We start from the raw sequence: 19,385 nt of genomic DNA on the forward strand, positions 1-19,385 counted from the left end.
TATGCACCACCAATCGACTTCAGTTACACTTTCACCTTCGCTGGAGTCTTAAGCTGCAGTCAAAGACAAAAATGTAAACATTTTCTTGAATCTTGAAATAACCAGCCCGGACTTTTTTCCTTAGATGGTACTGATCTCAGCATCTCGGACCACTAGACACACCCTGGAAACAATGTATTAAAACTCCTTTATTTTATTTACGCAATGCATTATCTATGCAAAATAAGACTTCATTACAAATTGTTACCTTTATGCAACATAACAATGCTCCAAAAAGTCTCAGTAACACTGAAAAACATGTTTAATTACAAACATGAGGTTCGTGTGTTGCCCCAGTGGCCCCATGTGTTCGTGGTGAACAGATGCAGTCGGTAATCTTATTGAATTCACCAATTGATTCCTCCTCTTTCTCTCTGTGACTGATCTGCACTGTCATCTTAAGCCCTGAACATGTTCGTTCTCTCCCTCTCTTTCAGTCACCCTACAGAAAAAAACCTATTTGGCAGATCACCAATCACATTCCCTGCTCAAAGCGCTTTTATCCAATGAAAGCTGAGGAGATGTGGACATGTGCCAATGTACCTGCCAAAGGATTGGCTTTGTGCTGAAGAAGGAGCAGCAAGTGCATACAGTAAGTGGATGGAGTCTGACCTTCGAGGCCAGCACTCACAAGAATCAATCCACTTTAAAGCATCAGCAAAAGGCATTTGAGGAGGACTCCGGGAGGCGTAAATCAACTGATTCAATCAGTGCTCCCTTCTACTGAATCAATGTTTGCCATTGAGAGAGAGAAACTCCTCTCACACGTTATTCTGAACAGACTGGTGAAGAATATAGCATTTGTTTATAAATGCAACATTTATTATGAGCTGGTGGTTAAAATACAATTTAACCGCTGTGCATATGATAAACTCTTGATTACAAACAAATATGAGGGCTCTTGAACAATGGGTCAAGGTTTTGGTGGTTTGCATGACCCCTGCTGGTAGATGCTATAACTACCATTTCAAAACACAAAAAGCATCAACATTAAGTCATAGAAAGTTACCAGTGGACACTGATTCTTTTATATCCTCTTTTGTGTTATATACAGGTTTTGAATGATATAATTGTGAACACAATTATTCGGGTAAACGATATACTATAATAGCATATAGCTATCTAATAATGTTTCTATTTTTGAATAGATATTTAATCGCAAATATGTATTTAATTGTTTTGTAAATGTTATATGTAATTCTTTTCGAAGGGATTTTAATAATCACATGGCATCCTCAACTATTTTATCAATAAGAGTCGTTTTGTCAACATTGATTTAATGACTTTCAATTGTTTATCAACATTTTGTCAGTCATTTCAAAGCGCCTATTGTGTCATTTATTACTATAGTGCTTATTCAAGGGGATGTTGTGGGGTGTCCGGTTTGCGCTGTTGTCAAACAACAGAAAAACTTCGTTCTTGTTGTACTGGTTGTGTTTTGGTAACAGAACCCAGACAAAAACAGCAGTTCCAACATATATCCTACAAAAAACCCAAAAGGGGGCAAAACGTGAACAACAAGCAGGATGACCACAAAGTTAAAAACTTGCTACTTGCAGGACCAGACGAACCAGCACAGCAAACACGAGACTATCAATCTCTCCTTCCACTTTTCCCCCATAGCCTCATATTAATGTAAATGTATACGTGTATATACATAAATATATATATATATACTTTATATATAAAGAGAGAGAGAGAGAGACAATATATAATCCTATTTGCTGGCTTTTTCATTTAATACTGTTGGTCAGAGTGTTATTTTTGATTATGACACAGACATACCAAGCTCTCTCCCTGTCAACACACAGTCATCAGATTGCTAAACATCAGCACCTTTTCTCATCAACATGGTGACACATAACCGAAATGCAGAGGTCACATTTATAGGTCAAATAGGTCACTTTAAAGGGCTTTAAATGCTAACAAGATCGTTAACTCCCTTACATATCTCACACACTTAGTCTCTGGTATCGCTTCAAGAAAGGATTCACTTACCTGGATTGCTTATACCAAAACGTTGTTTCTCCATTCGATCACCTCCGTTGTCGTCAAAGTCATCTCCTGGTTACTTCTCCGTGTCCCCTGGTTCTCGTCTTCTCCCTTGTGTGTGTGCCTCCTGGTCTAAATGAAATAAATAACTGTACTATGCACCCATGCTGTATGTTGCTATCAACTACTCAGCTGGCTGTCGATACATGCCTCTTTCTGCAAGGTGAGATTGCCCCAAGGAAAATGTAATGGCAAAATAGTTTTTTATGAAATAAGTCTACAACCACGTTTCAAAGGGATAGTTCCACCAAAAATGAAAGTTCCTTTATCTTTTAATCACTCTTGTGTCCTTTCAAACCTTTATATGACTCTTTCTTCAGTAGAACACAAAATAAGATATTTTGAAGAATGTTGGGACCAAACAATGGCGGTACTCATTTACTTCTATTGCTAAAATAGACATGCTCTGTCTAACAGAAACATGGCTAAAGCCAGACGATTATATTACTTTAAATGAGTCTGTCCCCCAAGATTGTTATTATAAACACGAGCCTCGCCTAAAAGGCAGAAGGGGAGGTGTTGCTGCACTTTACCGTAACTCTTTTAGCATTTCCCAGAAGTCAAGTCCTAAACACAATTCTATTGAAGTCATGGTACTTCATGTATCAACACCTAAAACTAAGGATAAATCATCTTTAAAATTTATTCTGGCTATTGTATATAGGCCTCCAGGGCACCACACAGATTTGATCAAAGAATCTGGTGGGTTCTTATCAGAACTAGTACTGGCCGCAGACAGAGTCCTTGTTGTTGGTGACTTTAACATCCATGTAGATAACGAAACAGATCCTTTAGGAATGGCTTTTAAAGACACTCTTAGCTCAATGGGCGTTAGACAACATGTGTCAGGACCCACTCACCTTCGTAATCATACTTTAGATTTAATATTGTCTTACGGTATAAATGTGGACGACGGAAAAATCCTTCAGCAGAGCGAAGACTTTACCATTGAAAATTTTAACGCCACCTTATCGGAAACGCTAGACACAGTTGCTCGTCTGCGCTTACAGAAGATTAAAAATGACTGCCCGACACCGTGGAATAATGAACACACTCAAGCTCTAAAGAAAGCGGCATGAAAAATGGAGTGCAACTTTAAGAAAACTAAATTAGAGGTATTTCGTACTGCATGGAAGGATAGTATTTTGAAAATACAGGAAAGCCCTAAAAACGTCTAGATCCGCCTACCTTTCATCACTAATAGAAGAAAACCAACACAACCCTATTTCACAACTTTTCTACTATTTTCAATAAAATCCAAAATATTAGAAAAAATTCTAACTATGCAACCAGAAGTGAAACCCGCTGAACAAACTACTAACTACAGGACCCCTAAGGAGAAATTGCTATTATTATCTACCATAGATCACGATGAACTATCTAAAATCATTAGATCATCTAAATCAACTACATGCATGCTATACTCTATAGTATACCTACAAATCTACTGAAAGAGATGCTCCCAGAAATTATAGATCCTCTTCTTAGCATTATTAACTCATCTCAGACACTAGGATATGTGCCTAAAGCATATAAGGTGGCTGTTATAAGGCCCCTTGTCAAAAAAAAACATCTCGACCCTGCAGAACTAGTTAACTACAGACCTATTTCGAATCTACCTTTCATATCTAAAGTTCTGGAAAAAGTAGTCTCAACTCAATTATGTTCCTCCAAAGGAATGATACCAATGTATCACCTTATTGGTGCCGCTAGACCTTAGTGCTGCATTGGACACCATTGACCACAGCACGCTCCTACATAGACTCGAAAATGATGTCTGTATTAAGGAAATAGCTTTGAAAGTGCTTAGATCTTATTTATGCGACCGTTTTCAATATGTAGCAATAAACAATGAGGTGTCACGCAAATCGCAAGTCCAGTATGGTGTACCACAGGGCTCAGTCTTAGGGCCTATGCTCTTCGCATTATACATGCTACCTCTACGAGATATAATAAATTGAAACAGAGTTAGCTTTCACTGTTATGATGATGATATTCAACTTTATATATCCTCGAAGCCTCGTGAAACACAGCAATTCCATTGAATAGTGGAATGCATAGTCGATATAAAAAAGTGGATGAGTAACAACTCAGACAAAACTGAATTGTTACTTATTGGACCAAAAACCGCCCTACGTAACAACCAAGAATACTTCTTAACTATTGATGGATGTTCCATAAAATCCTCGTCTTCAGCAAAGAATCTTGGCGTTTTATTCGATAGTACTCTGTCATTTGAGAAACAAGTCGCCAAACCCTGTAAAATTTAGTTTTTTCCATCTCAAAAATATATCTTAACTACGTCATATGCTGTCACCATCAGATGCAGAGAAGCTAATTCATGCCTTTATGACATCAAGACTAGATTACTGTAATGCAATTTTAGGTGGTTGCCCTGCAGGCCTATTACAAAATCTTCAACTGGTCCAAAATGCGGCTGCTCGAGTTCCTACACGTACAAAAATGTATAAGCATATTAGCCAAGGTTCTGTCAACCTTGCACTGGTTACCTATAAAGCATCGCATTAACTTTAAAATCTTGCTTATTCCTTATAAAGCCCTGCATGGTTTACCTCTTCACTACTTGAGTGAACTACAGTCCTTCACGTGCACTTCGCTCCAGGCATCCGGTCAGTTGGTAATACCTAGAATTTCAAAATCAAGTGAAGGCGGCAGATCATTTTCCTATCTAGCGCCCAAACTTTGTCCCGGAGGCAGACACACTGTCAGTTTAAATCTAGACTAAAGACGCATCTTTTTAATCTTGCATACACTACACTATCATAATATATATATATATTCCGAAGGTTTAGGCTGCACTAGTTAGATCAACAGGAACCAAGAACACTTCCAATAACTACTGATGCATTTGTTGCATCAAAGAGTGCAGAGCAGTACTCTACTCTCAGCCAGTCTTGTCTCATTGTTCCAAGATAACTAGAGCGGCCAGGACGCAGTCCAAGCTTACCAGAGCGGGCAGGACGCAGTCCATGCCCAGACCTGACAAATGCTGTGATGATAAAGCTGGACAAGGGACGTAGCGACTCTACAAAATTATTAATGATAATCTTAAATCTAATTATTTTTTATTTTGCCTTGTTGTGCAAGCACTGTCGACAGTGGCGGTTCAAGACAAAATTTACTAGGGGGGCCAAGGAGGGGCCAGTGTTTAACCAGAGGGGCACATTAAAAAAATTGCAACAAATGATATTTAAAGAGTACAAACTTTATTTTACTTTACAATCATATAAACATTTATTTTGTACAGTAGTGCAAGAGTGAGTGCAGGTGCAAAATAAAAAATAAAAAATGCATCCAGGGTACAACAATGTGCCATTTCCTATTGTGGACAATTGAGTCCACACTTAACTTGGCATAACAATGCTGGATTAAACCAGTTTGGCCTGAAGCTCCGTTTTTTGTCCCCCATCAAAGTGGTTGGGAATATATTCAAGATGGCAGGGCAAGACTGGTACATCATTCTTGGACTTGCTGATATCTGTAGAAAGATGTACAGTAAACACACATTTAATGACTTATGCATGTATATCGACATGTATTTCAATTTATAAGCCATTAACATTAGAGTCATATTGTCACAAAAAGGAATTTACAGCAGAAAGCACCATTTTAAGGACACACAGTAAGGAAATTATCATTGCACTGTTTTGCAAATACTAAAGACCTTCTTCATCGCCATGGAAACGTGATCGCCCTGGCGTCTGGACCAGAGTGTCAGAGGAAGTGATTCTTTCTGAAGCGCAAGAGTGATGCTGGTACAGTTCAGATTGGTGTTCCCTTCACTGAAAGTCTTTTAGTGCCTTGCGTCGGCTCCATACATGGCTCAGGAGGACCACAGGCCAAAGCAGACTCCAGCACCTATAGCTGTGATGTCTATTGAGAAGGAGTTGCTTGAAATAATTGAACCCCAAAGGGTCATTGACAGGTTTGCCAGCCTCAAAGTGCGGCGACATAGATTAACTCTCCCAAAGTAGAGCAAATATGGGGATTCAGGGGAAGTACTTTAAAGATTTCCCTCTATTTCTTTTTTTATATCTTTACTTTCTAAGTATTTTCAAGACCTCTGTAAATTATCTGGACTTTTTGGTTTTACCTTTTTTTATTTTTTTTTATTTATTGATGACTTATTAATGAAAGTTCAGACTGGCGTGCGACCAGATATAGATGGCCATTTGTAAATAATTTACAGAAGATGAATTACATTTTGTTGTCCAAGTACCTGTTACATTGTTCAATGACAATAAAGATCTAATCTAACCAATCTGATGACTCTTGATACAGAAGGAGGAATATGGAGTTAAGGGTCAGGAAAAGCTGTGTGAAGATGGTTTGTGTTTGTTACAGGGGGCTGTCTGTGTGAACTCTCACAATTAAGCTGGTGTCCTGAAAAGGTCTCAAACCTTGTTTGGATGTGTTAGCGACCACTCATTAAGTATTTTAGGTTTAGTTAGTTAAAACAGCTCCGTTCTATCGTTCATACTTTAAAGGGATTGCCATGCAAGGAGTTCTGTTTTTCTGCAAAAAAAGGTGTAAAAAAATCTGGATTTTGGAGTTAGTTGAATCAATGTTAAAATGATTAAGTTATTTTTCAATAGACACATTTTTTTTGTGAAAAGAGGGTGGGTGGTGGCAGTGGGGCTCATTGGGGGCTCAGCAGCCCTAAAGCTCTTACCCTAAAATCGCCCCTGCTTGACTTACTAAGTGTTTCTCATTATTTTGACATACTTAAGTCATTGTGAGATACTAATAAAATAAAAATCCCAACCCTGGCGGAAACGGGCTTCCATAGTAGGCCTATATAATAAATAATATTGCTTGATTATTTATCCTTTTCTTTAATGTTCTGAATGTTAGCCTACCCCAAAAGGAAATTCTTAGAGCACCTTCTTATAACCCTCTTATATAAAATTCTTATAACCTCCATAAATAAGATCAATTGAAATCATCTCTTAAATATTTGTAAATGAACGTTATCAAAGTCGTATTAAAAGCTTGTTAAGTCCAAAAAACACCTCATAAATATCAATTCTAGTCAACGCATGCCTTATTTTCTGTCAGTTATTTTGATCGTGTGTTTGTTTTTCTGTGCTTTATTCTATTTCTATAAATACCTCAAAAGGTTAGTCTATTCTCCAGTACCCTTACACCTTCCATTTAGCTGGTTAACTCGAACCTGGTGGGTAACTCAAGGCAGAAATTGAGCAAATATGCCCTCCGGGTATCACTTTGACGGGCGTCGCCGAGTGTAAAGAAACTGAGGAAAACGCGGAAGTTAACGCGGAACGACACTCAAGCGGCCTGTGATTGGTTCGCATTTCGCCGCGTGATATTTGATTGGCTCGCATGACAGCGGCCTGTGATTGGTGAACGTTTTCCGGTCCAACGATTGGGTAAGACTTTCCCCTCTGCTGTGTGATTGGTCGACACCGCGCTGGTTCGTGTCCGAGTACCTGAAGCGAGCGAGCCGAGCCGAGCATTCACCTTCGGGCGCTGTTATCGTGAAAGTCAAGATTTGTTGACGTTTGGCAGATTTCACGTCCCATAAACAGCGATGTCCAGCAAAAAGAGACAGTCCGGTAATGTTCATGTTTTATGTACCCTTTTTTTATCTAAAGACTAACTTTACTGAACGCAGGTGCCTTTTCATTTCCTTATTGCATCACCTGGAGTAAGTGAAAGGAGTCCAAAAGTCAAACGTGCTATTGTGGCTTAAATCAAAAGTTTGGCGTCATATCAAAATGCTTAAAATGTGTGTCTCTGTTGTCTTTAGGAATTGTGGAGAGTGACAGCGCGTTGGCGAGACCGCAGTCAGGTAAGACGTGTAGTCCGGCACCTCCAAAATGAAGCGATCTGAGAAAAACACGTTTGAAGATGTAAGATAGCGCACATTGTTTGACTGCAGTGAGCGTACTTGACAGCTTGTCTATCAAGCCATTGAGATCCAGTCCGACTGGGCACTCAACACACAATGCAGGCTTGATCTCGCTATAGAATCGTTGAGTATCTCTGATCTGCTTGGATCTCACCGACAGTGATTTGACATCTGTACAGAACATTTGCATACGTGAGATGTACCTCTGTGAATTGCAAATCAAAACGTGGTCTTTGGTTTCAGCAGGAGAGAACATATCAGAGACCGATGCCTTGAATCGAAGGTAACGCATTGTGGAGATCTCTTAAAGACGGTGACATTTAGACTGCGTTGCGTGTTTGACTGTGTCCGTATTGCTTGTCAGTTACCTCGCCCAAGATGACCCTAATGAGGCGTATAAGATGGACCATAAGAGAAGAGGAATCGCACTGATCTTCAACCACGAACGTTTCTACTGGCAACTCACGCTGAGCAACCGCTCTGGCACGGAAGCTGACAAACAGAATCTCATTAGAAGGTATTTGGAAAGATGTTTAAAGGTCCAGTGTATGACATTTAGCGGCATCTAGTGGTGACCAACGGCTCACTCCTCCCGTAAATACCTTAGAGATAAGGTATTTACGAAACGCAGTTTGTCCGTTTAGGGCTACTGTCTGACAACACGGCAAATTCCACGTAAGCGGAACTGTGGCGCGTGTAGATAGAAAAAGCTCATTCCAAGTATATAATAATAAAAACTTTAGACACCTTTGAAGACAAACTAATGTATATTGTGTTGCATTTCTATCAATCGATTATCCAAAAAATGACACAAAGCACCTGTAAAACAATGGTGTAATAATGGTTTTATATCAATCTTTGTCCGTTTGATGTTTTAAGAGTATAGTGAATTGGAAAGACCTCCAAAGACCACCCAAGCGCTGTACAATGAATACAAATAATTTGCAACCTGAAATATGAAAAAGCAGACTGAAAATACAATATGAAAAATCACGAACACGCAATAAAACAAATGAGCTCAAACTTACTTGAGATTTACTTTTTTTCTCAGAAACCAGATTTAAATCAAAATGTAATGATTATATGCCTTTGTGTATCGCATAAGAACATTTTTATTTTTAACAAACATTTTTTATCCGGGCTATCCATTTACAGATTTCAGGAGCTGGGTTTTGAGGTGAGGGCTTACGATAATTACAAACGTGAGGAGGTTTTGGCAAAAGTCAACGAAGGTATGTGGTGCCTTTATACATCAACAGTTCCCCTTTCACATTTTTGGAGAAATAAAGTATATAAGCCTTTTTTGAAAGGATAAATGTATTGTTTAGCTGTGTGACGAATTCATTTATTAATAGCAAAAGAAAAGAATCAAATAAAGTCAGCGGCAAGTGAGCAAAACTATCGTAACACGATAGGAGTTGTTGAGAAACAAACTTGATGTAATGGATCATTTCTGTCAATCTAAGCGTCTGACTCATGTGTCCCAAACTAAATACGAGGGCACATTGATAACATCAAATCTTATTTTATCCAGCTGCTGCCGCAGATCATGTGGACGCAGACTGTTTTGTCTGCGTGTTTTTAAGTCATGGAGAAAATGGCCACGTCTTTGCTCATGATGCCAAGATCGAAATTCAGGAAATGACTGCACTGTTCAAGGGGGATAAGTGCCGTAGCCTTGTAGGGAAACCCAAAATCTTCATCTTACAGGTCCTCCGCCTACTCTATAAAATATCTCTTTCAGTACATTGGCTGTAATGGAACCAGTCAAACTTGGTTCAGTCGTATGTGTCTTGTAAAGACGTACTGTAAATGACCGTAAACCTCTTTAAACTCAAGGCTTGCCGTGGTGACAGACACGATGATCCTGTGACAGCATGTGATGTGGTTGACAGTCAGATGGCCGACATGGTAGAAGTGGACGCAGGGGTGCAGTGCACTCTTCCAGCAGGGGCAGATTTCATTATGTGCTACTCGGTGGCCGAAGGTAAGTGCTATCGGAAACACTTTTGTTTAACCAACATTTAGTGCAACATAGAGTCATTTACCTTGAAATGAAGTGTTGTTTTTTTCTTTTCGAAGGATACTACTCTCACCGTGAGGTCATTAATGGCTCGTGGTTCATCCAGGATCTCAGCGAAGTCTTAAGACGCCACGGTTCCACACTGGAGTTTACTGAGCTCCTGACACTAGTGAACAGAAAGGTTTCCTACCGCAGCGTGGGCAAATGCAACGATCAAAGAGCTATAGGCAAAAAGCAGGTGCCCTGCTTTGCATCCATGCTCACTAAGAAGCTGTTTTTCAGGCCTAAGAACGAATGATAACAAAAATCATGTCAGCATTCAATTCAGGGATTTGTTTTTTGGAAATCTTGTGAACCTAAACATTAATTCCCCCCCTCGTAGTAATGTGGTTTTGCTTGCTTTAGCCCAATGGTTTGATGGTTAGGGTTACAAAGGGCAAGTTGTATTTTAAGTTGAATCTATAGACTAATAATGATTTCAAATTGTTAATAATTCCATTCAATTTTGCAAGTGCAATTTATCAGGGAAAAGATTAGGTCCCACTTTATATTAGCATTTTTTACTACTGTATATAAGTACACAGTATTTCAAAACGTGTCATATAAAGTGGGACCCAAATTTACAACGTAATCATGTTATTTGTACAAAATCTGCAGTAACTAAAAGTATAATATTTTGATAATGTAGTAGTACCTTTTTTGCCTGAATGAGAGAAAACAAGATCATCCAGTAACAAAGCTCAACAAACTTGTAATTCATCTATATGCACACACCTGCATAGTTACCAGCTATTCATACACTACTCTCATTGAAAAGGAATTTACGGGTTTTGCCTGTAATGTGAATATATGCCTTAAATGAGGAAAGACTCTCGAGGCAACTAGAGATAAAGTCATTTCTTTACCGGTGCCACAATACACTTTCTCAGGAGTTCGTGTGACGAGGCATATTGTCTTGGCACATTTTGTTTTGATAAAAAAAGAATGTAATTATATGGCAAATTGAATGTTATATACAAACTGAACAGTAAAAGTTTTGTAGCATTGTTTGCACAAATGGCCAGATAATGAAAACTTTGTCAACCGTTTACATCTCTGTATGAAATTGTGTACTCTAATTAAATGTCTGAGAACATACTAATGCGAATGTCATGAACTCTATGAAGCTACGCTTCCCCCAGTACTTTGACCTTTTTTATCCTGTTGCCGCATGGATCATTGAAACTTACCGGTAATAAAATGAATACTAAAGCAATTAAACAGTGGCCATTTTAAATTCCTATTCAGGAATTGACAGGTATTCTGACGTTTTCCCATCCCTTGTTATTTCAGTTATGTCCTTTACAGGAAATTGGTATAAGTCACTATAAAATCAACTTGTTTTATTTTATAACATCAGGTGTTTGTGTTTTGTTTGTGTTTCATATACTGATGCATTCATTGAAAACAGTAAATTAAAATGTATATGTTGGTCTTGTGTAACTTAGCAAATATTGTCTTTGCATTTGTCTGGTCTGGTGCATTTAATGAATAATACAAATAAAACGTGTAGCCGGAAGTGCATGCACAAACCCACGGAAATTATGCAAAATAACAATATGTTAATACTTTTATGTGCTCATGAAAAAATCGTAAAGTTGAAGCAAGAGACGGAGACGGGTCGGCTTCACAATATTTATAGACCTCATTACATTGATTTGATTCGATTCTGAGAAGCCTTCACATACATTTATATTCACACAGCGAGATGTCCAACATGCCGGAACACTTTATTTATGTACCGTCACGGCCACCACGAAACAGTTGTTCTCATGCGCGTGCACACATCTTTCCACTTGTTTTTCAGCTAAATGCATCACTGCCTTTGCTTTCTTTTCCGATTGCTGCAGCTGTGGTTTGGGCGAGAGTTTTAGGCCACTTTATTCTGCCAGACAGAAAATAACACACTTAAGAAAACCGTCTTCGGTAATTCACAACAGCTGGCACTGCGTAATACAATTAAGTTCTTCTCTGACCGATCTGCTGAGAACAGCCACTACCATGTAATCACAGCTACTGATCTTTTTAGATCGACATTCCGAGAGGTTTGCAGCCATAGTGTCCTAGTATTATAAGAAGGAAACATCTTTTATTTTGCCTTAAAGCATAAAGGATGAATTGAATGACTGGGAAGAATTGTTTATCAGTTTCAGTATGTACTGTAGTGTGAGTCAGTCTGTATTGGAAGACTTAATGATGTATGACCTCATTCACTGGCGCTGACAGCCGTTCCTGCAAGTCTTGTTTCCTGTACAACATAACCAGAAAAATGTCAAAATGTAAGGAATGCCTAATCTTCCATCGTAAACTAAATACTGTTGTTTATTTCTTTTTTCTCAAATGCATGAATATAGATCTTTCAGTTAAGTCGAAGGTTTAAGGGGTGACTGCGGGGGGTTTTAGTGTTACTGCTCCCATCTAGTGGTCTGTTGCATCAGCACCACTATGGTTATTACAGTATTACATATTAGCATAATAATCATGTGACTCAAGAACTCAAGAGCTCAATGATTTATATTGCGATATGCTGTTCTAATACTATTAGGCCTTTCAACATTTTTTTTTTTTTTTAATGTGTGTATGATAGACAGACCTGGGGAAAGTGCGCACATTTTTATTCATGCTGTATAACATAAAAGTAACCCGGCCTAATTTGGTACCTGGTCAGATAACAATCAACTTATGCAAACCATGGCCTACAGGTAAACAAGTGTTGAATGCGTAAAATTTCAGTGAAATTCTTACTCTAACTATTTGACTATCTTTACTGTATAGTATAGCTGTGTATGAAAACACCAGAAAATCTATTACATTTACAACACACAAGAAGGTATTTTGAAGAATGTTAGTAACCAAACAATGGTGAGACCAACGCAAGTCAATGGGTACCGCCGTTGTTCGGTTACCAACATTCTTCAAAATATCTTTTGTGTTCTGCAGAAGAAAGACATACAGGTTGGATGACAGAATCTTCATTTTTGTGTGAAACCCCTTTAAAGTGGCATTCTGTAAGAATGGCCTCTTTGTCGCCATCTCAGTTTGTCATTGCTACTGCAGGTGATGTGCGGAGGTATTTTCTTTACGCGAGTTGTGATTCGGCACTGCTCAACTGCGCAGATGAGTCTGGCATGTCACGTGTGGACTGTGACAGCGCACCGGTGAGAATCTTCACTGTGCATAACCATAACAGATAACATGGCAGATAATATAACATGAAAGAAATAAGAACATAAACAGACCCAAATACGCAAATAGAGACTGTGTTGAAGTGTTTTGATATTATTTCAGCTTGCCAACACTGCCGTTTTGGCCGGGAGCCTCCGGTTTCGTTATTTCTCATGGAAACTCCAGTAACATTCACTGGATAGAAGATCCCTGAACGCGATCGCGGGTCTCAAATGCTGAAAGGTACGGTCATATATCCTTATACACTATACAAATATATATATATATATATATATATATATATATATATATATATATATATAAAACTACACGCAAAGCCTTGCTATCATATCCAGGAAATCCGATCGGATCCCCTTTTTAATTGTAAACTCTCATCCGCTTGTACTTTCTTTGTTTTCGCAACTGATGAATCCCCAGATGTCAGCGCTGCTTGGCATTTAGAAGTAAAAGTACTAAACGACCCCATAAATAATACTAAAGGTTTCCAAGAAGGATGTTCTGTATACAGTCCAACCCAGCAGTTGTGAGGACACGCTACAACCACGTGTCACTGCAGGATCCACACGCGGGCTAGCAGCCGGAAAACCTCTTTGATCCGTTTACGAATGCAATGAAATGACGCATTGATGAAATACACCAAATAAGGATTTCCGGAAAAACACGACTCGAAAATTACAAACCTTTATTACAAGCTTCCGTGGTGAATCAAGCAAGGGCAATGACACAGTTTAAACACCGTTCTTTCCTCCTGTACTTGCTCAATAACTGGGTTTAGTTAATTTTGCATCAAAAAAACTTACGGATTGCCACTTTAAGTTTGCTTTTTATATTATAACCGCCAGGTGGCGCCAGAGCTTCACATGGTCGTATTCTTAATAAAATCGAATAATCGATTAATGGTGTATTAAGGGTGTTGTTTTGCATCGGAAAAAACTAATTTCAACAAACCGAAATGATCCACGCAGCGTCTATTTACGTGAGCAGCCTATATACACGATCCTGTAATGATGTCATGTGTATTTGTGAGTAATTGAAACTGAAAGCAAAATAGGGTGTATCGTTTATGAACATGGCTTCGAACTATCAAAAGGATTCGGGTGAGTTTCGTAGTTTTAAGTTATCAAAAGAGCAAAATAGCATAAAATGCGCGTTCGCCTTTATTTTCTGAATACACAGTCGCTTCAGTAGGCTGAGGGTTAGGATTCATGTCTACGTGGACCACCGGTGTCACTCTTAGCAAGGTTCATCGTGTTTATTATCTGTCTTTATTATCTTCGTCTTCTAAAACCAACAATTGCTAAATATTTTACTTCAGTAAACAATGTAAGTTTTGAAAGTCAAATTGCGCACGAGCGCATATAGGTAAGTCATAGCGGGGCATGTTGTCACAGTCTGATGTTTTGGGAGTCATACGTTTTTTGGTAAAAGTCTAAAGTAACTTCTAGAGTTTAAATTGCAAATTAATATCAGATTACACACACACACACACACATATATATATATATGTGTGTGTGTGTGTATATATATATCACGTGCATTATAGTGTTTTAAATAAAGTAGTTTATGAACAAAATTGAAACAAATCAATTATGAAAATCACAAGCCATCTTAAAGGGATCTCCCAAAAATAAACATTTGATAATTTATTGACCCGCTTGTGGTTGAAACGATATGTTGTTGAAAAGTGTATATGAACACTATACATGAAAAGAAAAGTATATAAGAAAAGAAGATATTTTGAGAAATGTCTTGGTTTTGTGTCCATGTAACGGAAGTCAATGGGATCCAGTGTTGTTTGGTTACTGGCGTTCAAAAAAAAGATCTTCTTTTGTATTCTGGTGAGGAATGAAAGTCATACAGATTCACGATAACATGCGGGTGAATAAATGATGAACGATTTTCTTTCACTGGCTGAACCTTACCCACAAGGATGCCCGTCTTCGGTGACCCTTAAAGATTGTTATATTAATGAAAGACGTGTGTTGTTTTTTAACGTTTGTCGCTCAAATTCTTTTTTTTAATAACGTATTGATTATAAATTTCTCGGATTTTAGTAAAGAACTGATGTAGTGAACTTTTCATTTCTAGAAAACCTTTATGAGAGTGGCTCAGAATGCAGCGACTCCGACTCTGAGACTGCCTCAGATTCAGGCTCATGTCACAGCCACGACTCCAGCTCCAGCAATAGAACTACGGAGGTATATGTCTCAAAAACAAGCGATCCTTTTAAAGCCCTAGAATGTTGTCTCGATAAATACTAACCATGATGCTCTTTGTTCAAGCGTAACGTTTGTAGGTATTACAATGATGGTCACTGCCGGTATGGAGACAAGTGTCGAAACGAGCACATATGCAAGTACTACGTGAAGGGCTCGTGCCGCTATGGTGCTGGATGCAGACTCAACCACAATCCTAGATCATATGCATCTAATGGACCGAATAAACGTAGAGAGAGGAAAAGCTATGGTGGACGTCACAGTAGAAAGAGTAGTCCCTCATCTGAAGGTATGTGTGAATTGATGTTAGCGTATAATGCTTTACAAACCGTTTTACACTAACAGCATTTGTTTAACACTAACAGACGGTGATGAAGACGATGGCAGACCCTACAGATGGCAGTTGGATTTAGGAGATGGCTGGGAGGACATTGCCAATGATCACATACTGGAGGCTCAGTATTCACGACCCAACACCAAAGGAATCAGGCTCTATAACACCCCCGCTGGGTATGTTTGTTGTTCGTCATTAAAAGTTAAAATGTTTTGTATTCCTGCAAAACTGTTCCAAAATATGGCAACCTATTTATTGTTACAAAATCAAACAGTGTTTAAATTCCTCTTTAATAGAAATACATGATATATATTATACATTACAGAGCCATCTCGATTGATTTCACCAAGATGAGAGTTCTTAAAAAGAGGAATATTAAAGTCAGACGTAAAGGATCGAAACAGACAGAGTGGCTGTGGTATTACCGTGGTGACCAAGGCTGGTATCAGTATGGAAAGAAGGTAGGTGCTTGCCACATATTAGGACACAAAATACTTGAAAATCTTTAAATATTGACAAATATTTTACCGCCTAATAGGTATTTTGTTTATGTTGGGATAAGAAAAGATACAGTGATACATTAGACATATAAATTTTATAACAATGACTTGCAGTAGCCGGATGAGATGTGTGTACGTTGTTATCAACCAACTTTAAAATGTTATGACTGACCAATCATAATCATCCAATGAACGTAACGATCTATCTATTGTCATGTATGGAAACGGAGACGGGAAGTTGACAAGGTTAACACTAAATGGGGAACTGGGTGGACAGGTGAGACAGTCAGACCCATGTGTCTCCCCGGTGTCTCGTCTTTTAGCCCCACCCCTTGTTTCTCTGTCAATTCCCCATTAGTGTTTCATTCCACTCACCTGTCCACCCAGTTCCCCATTTAGTGTTAACCTTGTCACCTGCCCGTCCCCATACAATCTCCTATTTAGTGTCTCTGTATCCCTTGCCGCATGTCGGTTCATTCCTTACCGTATCTTAGTCAATTCGTCTTGATACCTGTTGGATTACCTTGTTCCCGTGTTCCCTTCGTGCGTTGGATTTCTCATTTATATTTTACTTATAAATCGTTTTATTCCCCACAGTTTTTAGTCTTGATTCTTGTTCGTTGTGTTTTCCCCATCGTGGGATTTTGTTTTGGTTAATAAAGTTTTCTGCTTACCCTTTGTCTGCCTGTGCTTGGCTCCTGTCCGCAATGTGACATCTATGGAATACCGAATGAACATCCGGGTTTGTCTGTCTAGGGTGCAAAGGACAAAGCCAGTCCGATTAAGAGTTCAGAACTGGAGAAGGAATATCAAAAAAACCCGCGGGGTTCTGTTCAGTTCCCCATTGACTCCCACACGTATGAGATTAGCTTCAAAGGTTTGTTTGAAACTAAAAGATGTCTGAAAATGACAAGATTAAGATGCTCTGTGGTCACATTCATGTGTTTATCTGTTTCCAGGAATGTATCAGGAAAAACTTTCTTCAGACATTAAGAGAAGGGTTAGGAGGCGTCCAATATATGAACAGTCTCAAACTGGAGTGTGAGTTTTACCTCATTTACTCGACACTGTATGTATTCATTTGGATTCCAAAACCTGACTTTTTTCGGTGATGTGAAAAAAAAGTCGTTCTTTTCTTTAGCTTGAAAAGTAAAAAATGACACTTTAAAAAAAAAAATTTTTATTTTTACCGTTTTACTTACAGATTTTTCAAAAACATTTCGAAATATAATAAAATAAAAAATAATAACAGAAGAGTCTATTGGTCAGATGGCCAGTACGCCTCGATAGTGTCACGTATGTCACAAAAAAATAATTACAGAATAGTCTATTTACTAGAAAAACAGGAAAAACATGCCATTTTACATGATAACTTCTTTTTACGGTATTTTTCAGCTTTTAAAAAAAATACAATCAAATACTGTAAATTTACAGAAAAAGACTGCAAATTAGAGGTGGAGGGGGTTGCGCATGGTCGGCTCTGTCAACCGGGGGGGGGGGGTGGCATGCATATGATGAACAATATGAAACAATTTACACTGACATCACAATATACATTAAAACAGTGATGGAGTAAAGTCATTTGAAACCATTCACCAATATGTGTCACTTAACAGATTAACATCCATTTTCAAGAAGTTGATGACTCCTGCAAATAAAACACCAGTGTGGCAGTTTGAAGGGAGGAAGGGTACATGGCACACCTTCAAAAACACGGTAAAAAGAATTCTTTAAAAGTACATAATGCTTTTTATAATAACTTATTGACAGAGTAATAGGTGTATTTACGTCTGTAGGATACTTGAAAGACAAATGAAAAACACAAAAAAGTACACTAACCCTCTTCTCTCAATAGGTTGTGGTCTAGCTTTTGTTGAAACTAACTTTGTATTAGCACCTATTGTATTATTGCTCTTTTATGACATATCGCTTATTGCTCCCGAACTCTTTGTAAGTCGCTTTGGATAAAAGCATCTGCTAAATGACTCAATGTAAATATAGGGAACTTAAATGGCTGTTTTGTCTTGTTCGCCATCTTCTGCTCTGGGTTTTGAATAGGGTGGATGTTCGGTCTCGAGTGATGACATCGAGAAATGTTACCAAAAGCAACAAAACGCAATGACCTTCACTATTAATGATGACAATTACACGCTGGATTTTTCAAGTACGTCACGCACGTTTCAGAAATAAAAGGCTGCAGCATGACCTTCGGGTATTTTGACCTTTTGACTTTTTTTTCAAATCAGGGATGAATCAAGTGAACAACAGAACACATGGCAAACGCAACATCCGGCGCACTTGACAGCGACACATCCGAACATCAAGTTTATTGAATTTAAGGTGGACCGGGTTATGATTTAGGATGTTTTATTTAGAATAGCTGTGTTGAACTTTTAATTATCGTGCAGGTATGTTTACAAACAATATAATAATGAATATGATGTATACCTGAAACGAAAGTAGCCTACACGTATTTTGTATTCGTGTAATTTGTGTGTAATTCATCACATTCAATCATTTTTCAATCATATGTTTGCTAATGAAATCGACAGTCAAAGATTCAGTGTTTACACCTTACTGTTCATTTTTCTTCCCAGTCATACAGCTTAATTTTCTATTTACACAAACATGTACTTGTTTCTTAGCATCAGCATGCTTAATAAATTACTAAAACAAAATGTAGGGAACTTAGTCTTTCCAGGATTGGATATAATCATTTGAATAGGTAATATGTTGTTTTATGTTAAGATTTTGACTTTTAGACATGAAAGAGGCGCTACATTTGCTTATTTGTAATTTCTCTCTCTCATTTGTTGTTGTCTTCCTATTATCTATGCAATGAAAGAGTGAATTCTCTGTGAACAATGTCCTGTAGGCGGTCATGATGTTTAAAAGCATTTTTACTTGGTTTTTAGATGGTTTTTAGATTTTACAAGCTGTGTTTGACTCAAACTCTCCGTGCACTGCCTTCCTATGCCTTAGGCTCATGGTTATACAAATAAAATGTCATGTTCAAAATTCTCGTCTCATTTTTTGGCAACTTTACTTTGCGCACGTTTATGCCCAAACTTATTTAGTTAAACGTGCATTCATGAAAATGTAT

General features: G+C 38.2%; 2 protein-coding genes across 3 annotated transcripts; both read left to right on the top strand.

Annotated features, from left to right (window-relative positions):
* Positions 1 to 7,519: 7,519 nt before the first annotated feature.
* LOC306893081 (caspase-6-like) lies at positions 7,520 to 11,140 on the top strand. Of its 2 annotated transcripts, none has more exons than XM_079454599.1 (8): positions 7,520 to 7,688; positions 7,883 to 7,924; positions 8,228 to 8,267; positions 8,349 to 8,501; positions 9,140 to 9,216; positions 9,519 to 9,694; positions 9,824 to 9,971; positions 10,067 to 11,140. In XM_079454599.1, exons 1-8 carry the CDS (start codon positions 7,664 to 7,666, stop codon positions 10,303 to 10,305), a joined length of 900 nt encoding a protein of 299 aa, XP_079310725.1. In that variant the 5' UTR covers positions 7,520 to 7,663; the 3' UTR covers positions 10,306 to 11,140. The 2 variants fall into 2 exon arrangements, with proteins under 2 accessions (XP_079310725.1, XP_079310726.1); XM_079454600.1 differs by having other exon boundaries at positions 7,538 to 7,688; positions 8,231 to 8,267.
* Positions 11,141 to 14,082: 2,942 nt separating this feature from the next.
* On the top strand, positions 14,083 to 19,296 carry LOC306893004 (uncharacterized protein). The gene is made up of 10 exons (XM_079454439.1): positions 14,083 to 14,329; positions 15,321 to 15,430; positions 15,515 to 15,737; positions 15,814 to 15,958; positions 16,108 to 16,243; positions 17,039 to 17,159; positions 17,242 to 17,323; positions 17,899 to 17,998; positions 18,341 to 18,446; positions 18,529 to 19,296. Exons 1-10 carry the CDS (start codon positions 14,296 to 14,298, stop codon positions 18,582 to 18,584), a joined length of 1,113 nt encoding a protein of 370 aa, XP_079310565.1. The 5' UTR covers positions 14,083 to 14,295; the 3' UTR covers positions 18,585 to 19,296.
* Positions 19,297 to 19,385: the final 89 nt, after the last annotated feature.

Source organism: Barbatula barbatula, assembly GCF_947034865.1.
Source record: "Barbatula barbatula genome assembly, chromosome: 4".
NCBI classification, from domain to species: Eukaryota; Metazoa; Chordata; class Actinopteri; order Cypriniformes; family Nemacheilidae; genus Barbatula; species Barbatula barbatula.

Bases quoted from the DNA above. Each gene is read 5' to 3' on its own strand.
- LOC306893004 (XM_079454439.1), top strand. From the start codon at position 14,296: ATGAACATGGCTTCGAACTATCAAAAGGATTCGG. The intron at 15,959-16,107 runs GTATGTTTGTTG...TATACATTACAG, and splicing joins CTCTATAACACCCCCGCTGG to AGCCATCTCGATTGATTTCA. The intron at 17,999-18,340 runs GTAAAAAGAATT...GGTTTTGAATAG, and splicing joins GGCACACCTTCAAAAACACG to GGTGGATGTTCGGTCTCGAG.
- LOC306893081 (XM_079454599.1), top strand. From the start codon at position 7,664: ATGTCCAGCAAAAAGAGACAGTCCG. The intron at 8,268-8,348 runs GTAACGCATTGT...ATTGCTTGTCAG, and splicing joins ACCGATGCCTTGAATCGAAG to TTACCTCGCCCAAGATGACC. The intron at 9,972-10,066 runs GTAAGTGCTATC...TTCTTTTCGAAG, and splicing joins GTGCTACTCGGTGGCCGAAG to GATACTACTCTCACCGTGAG.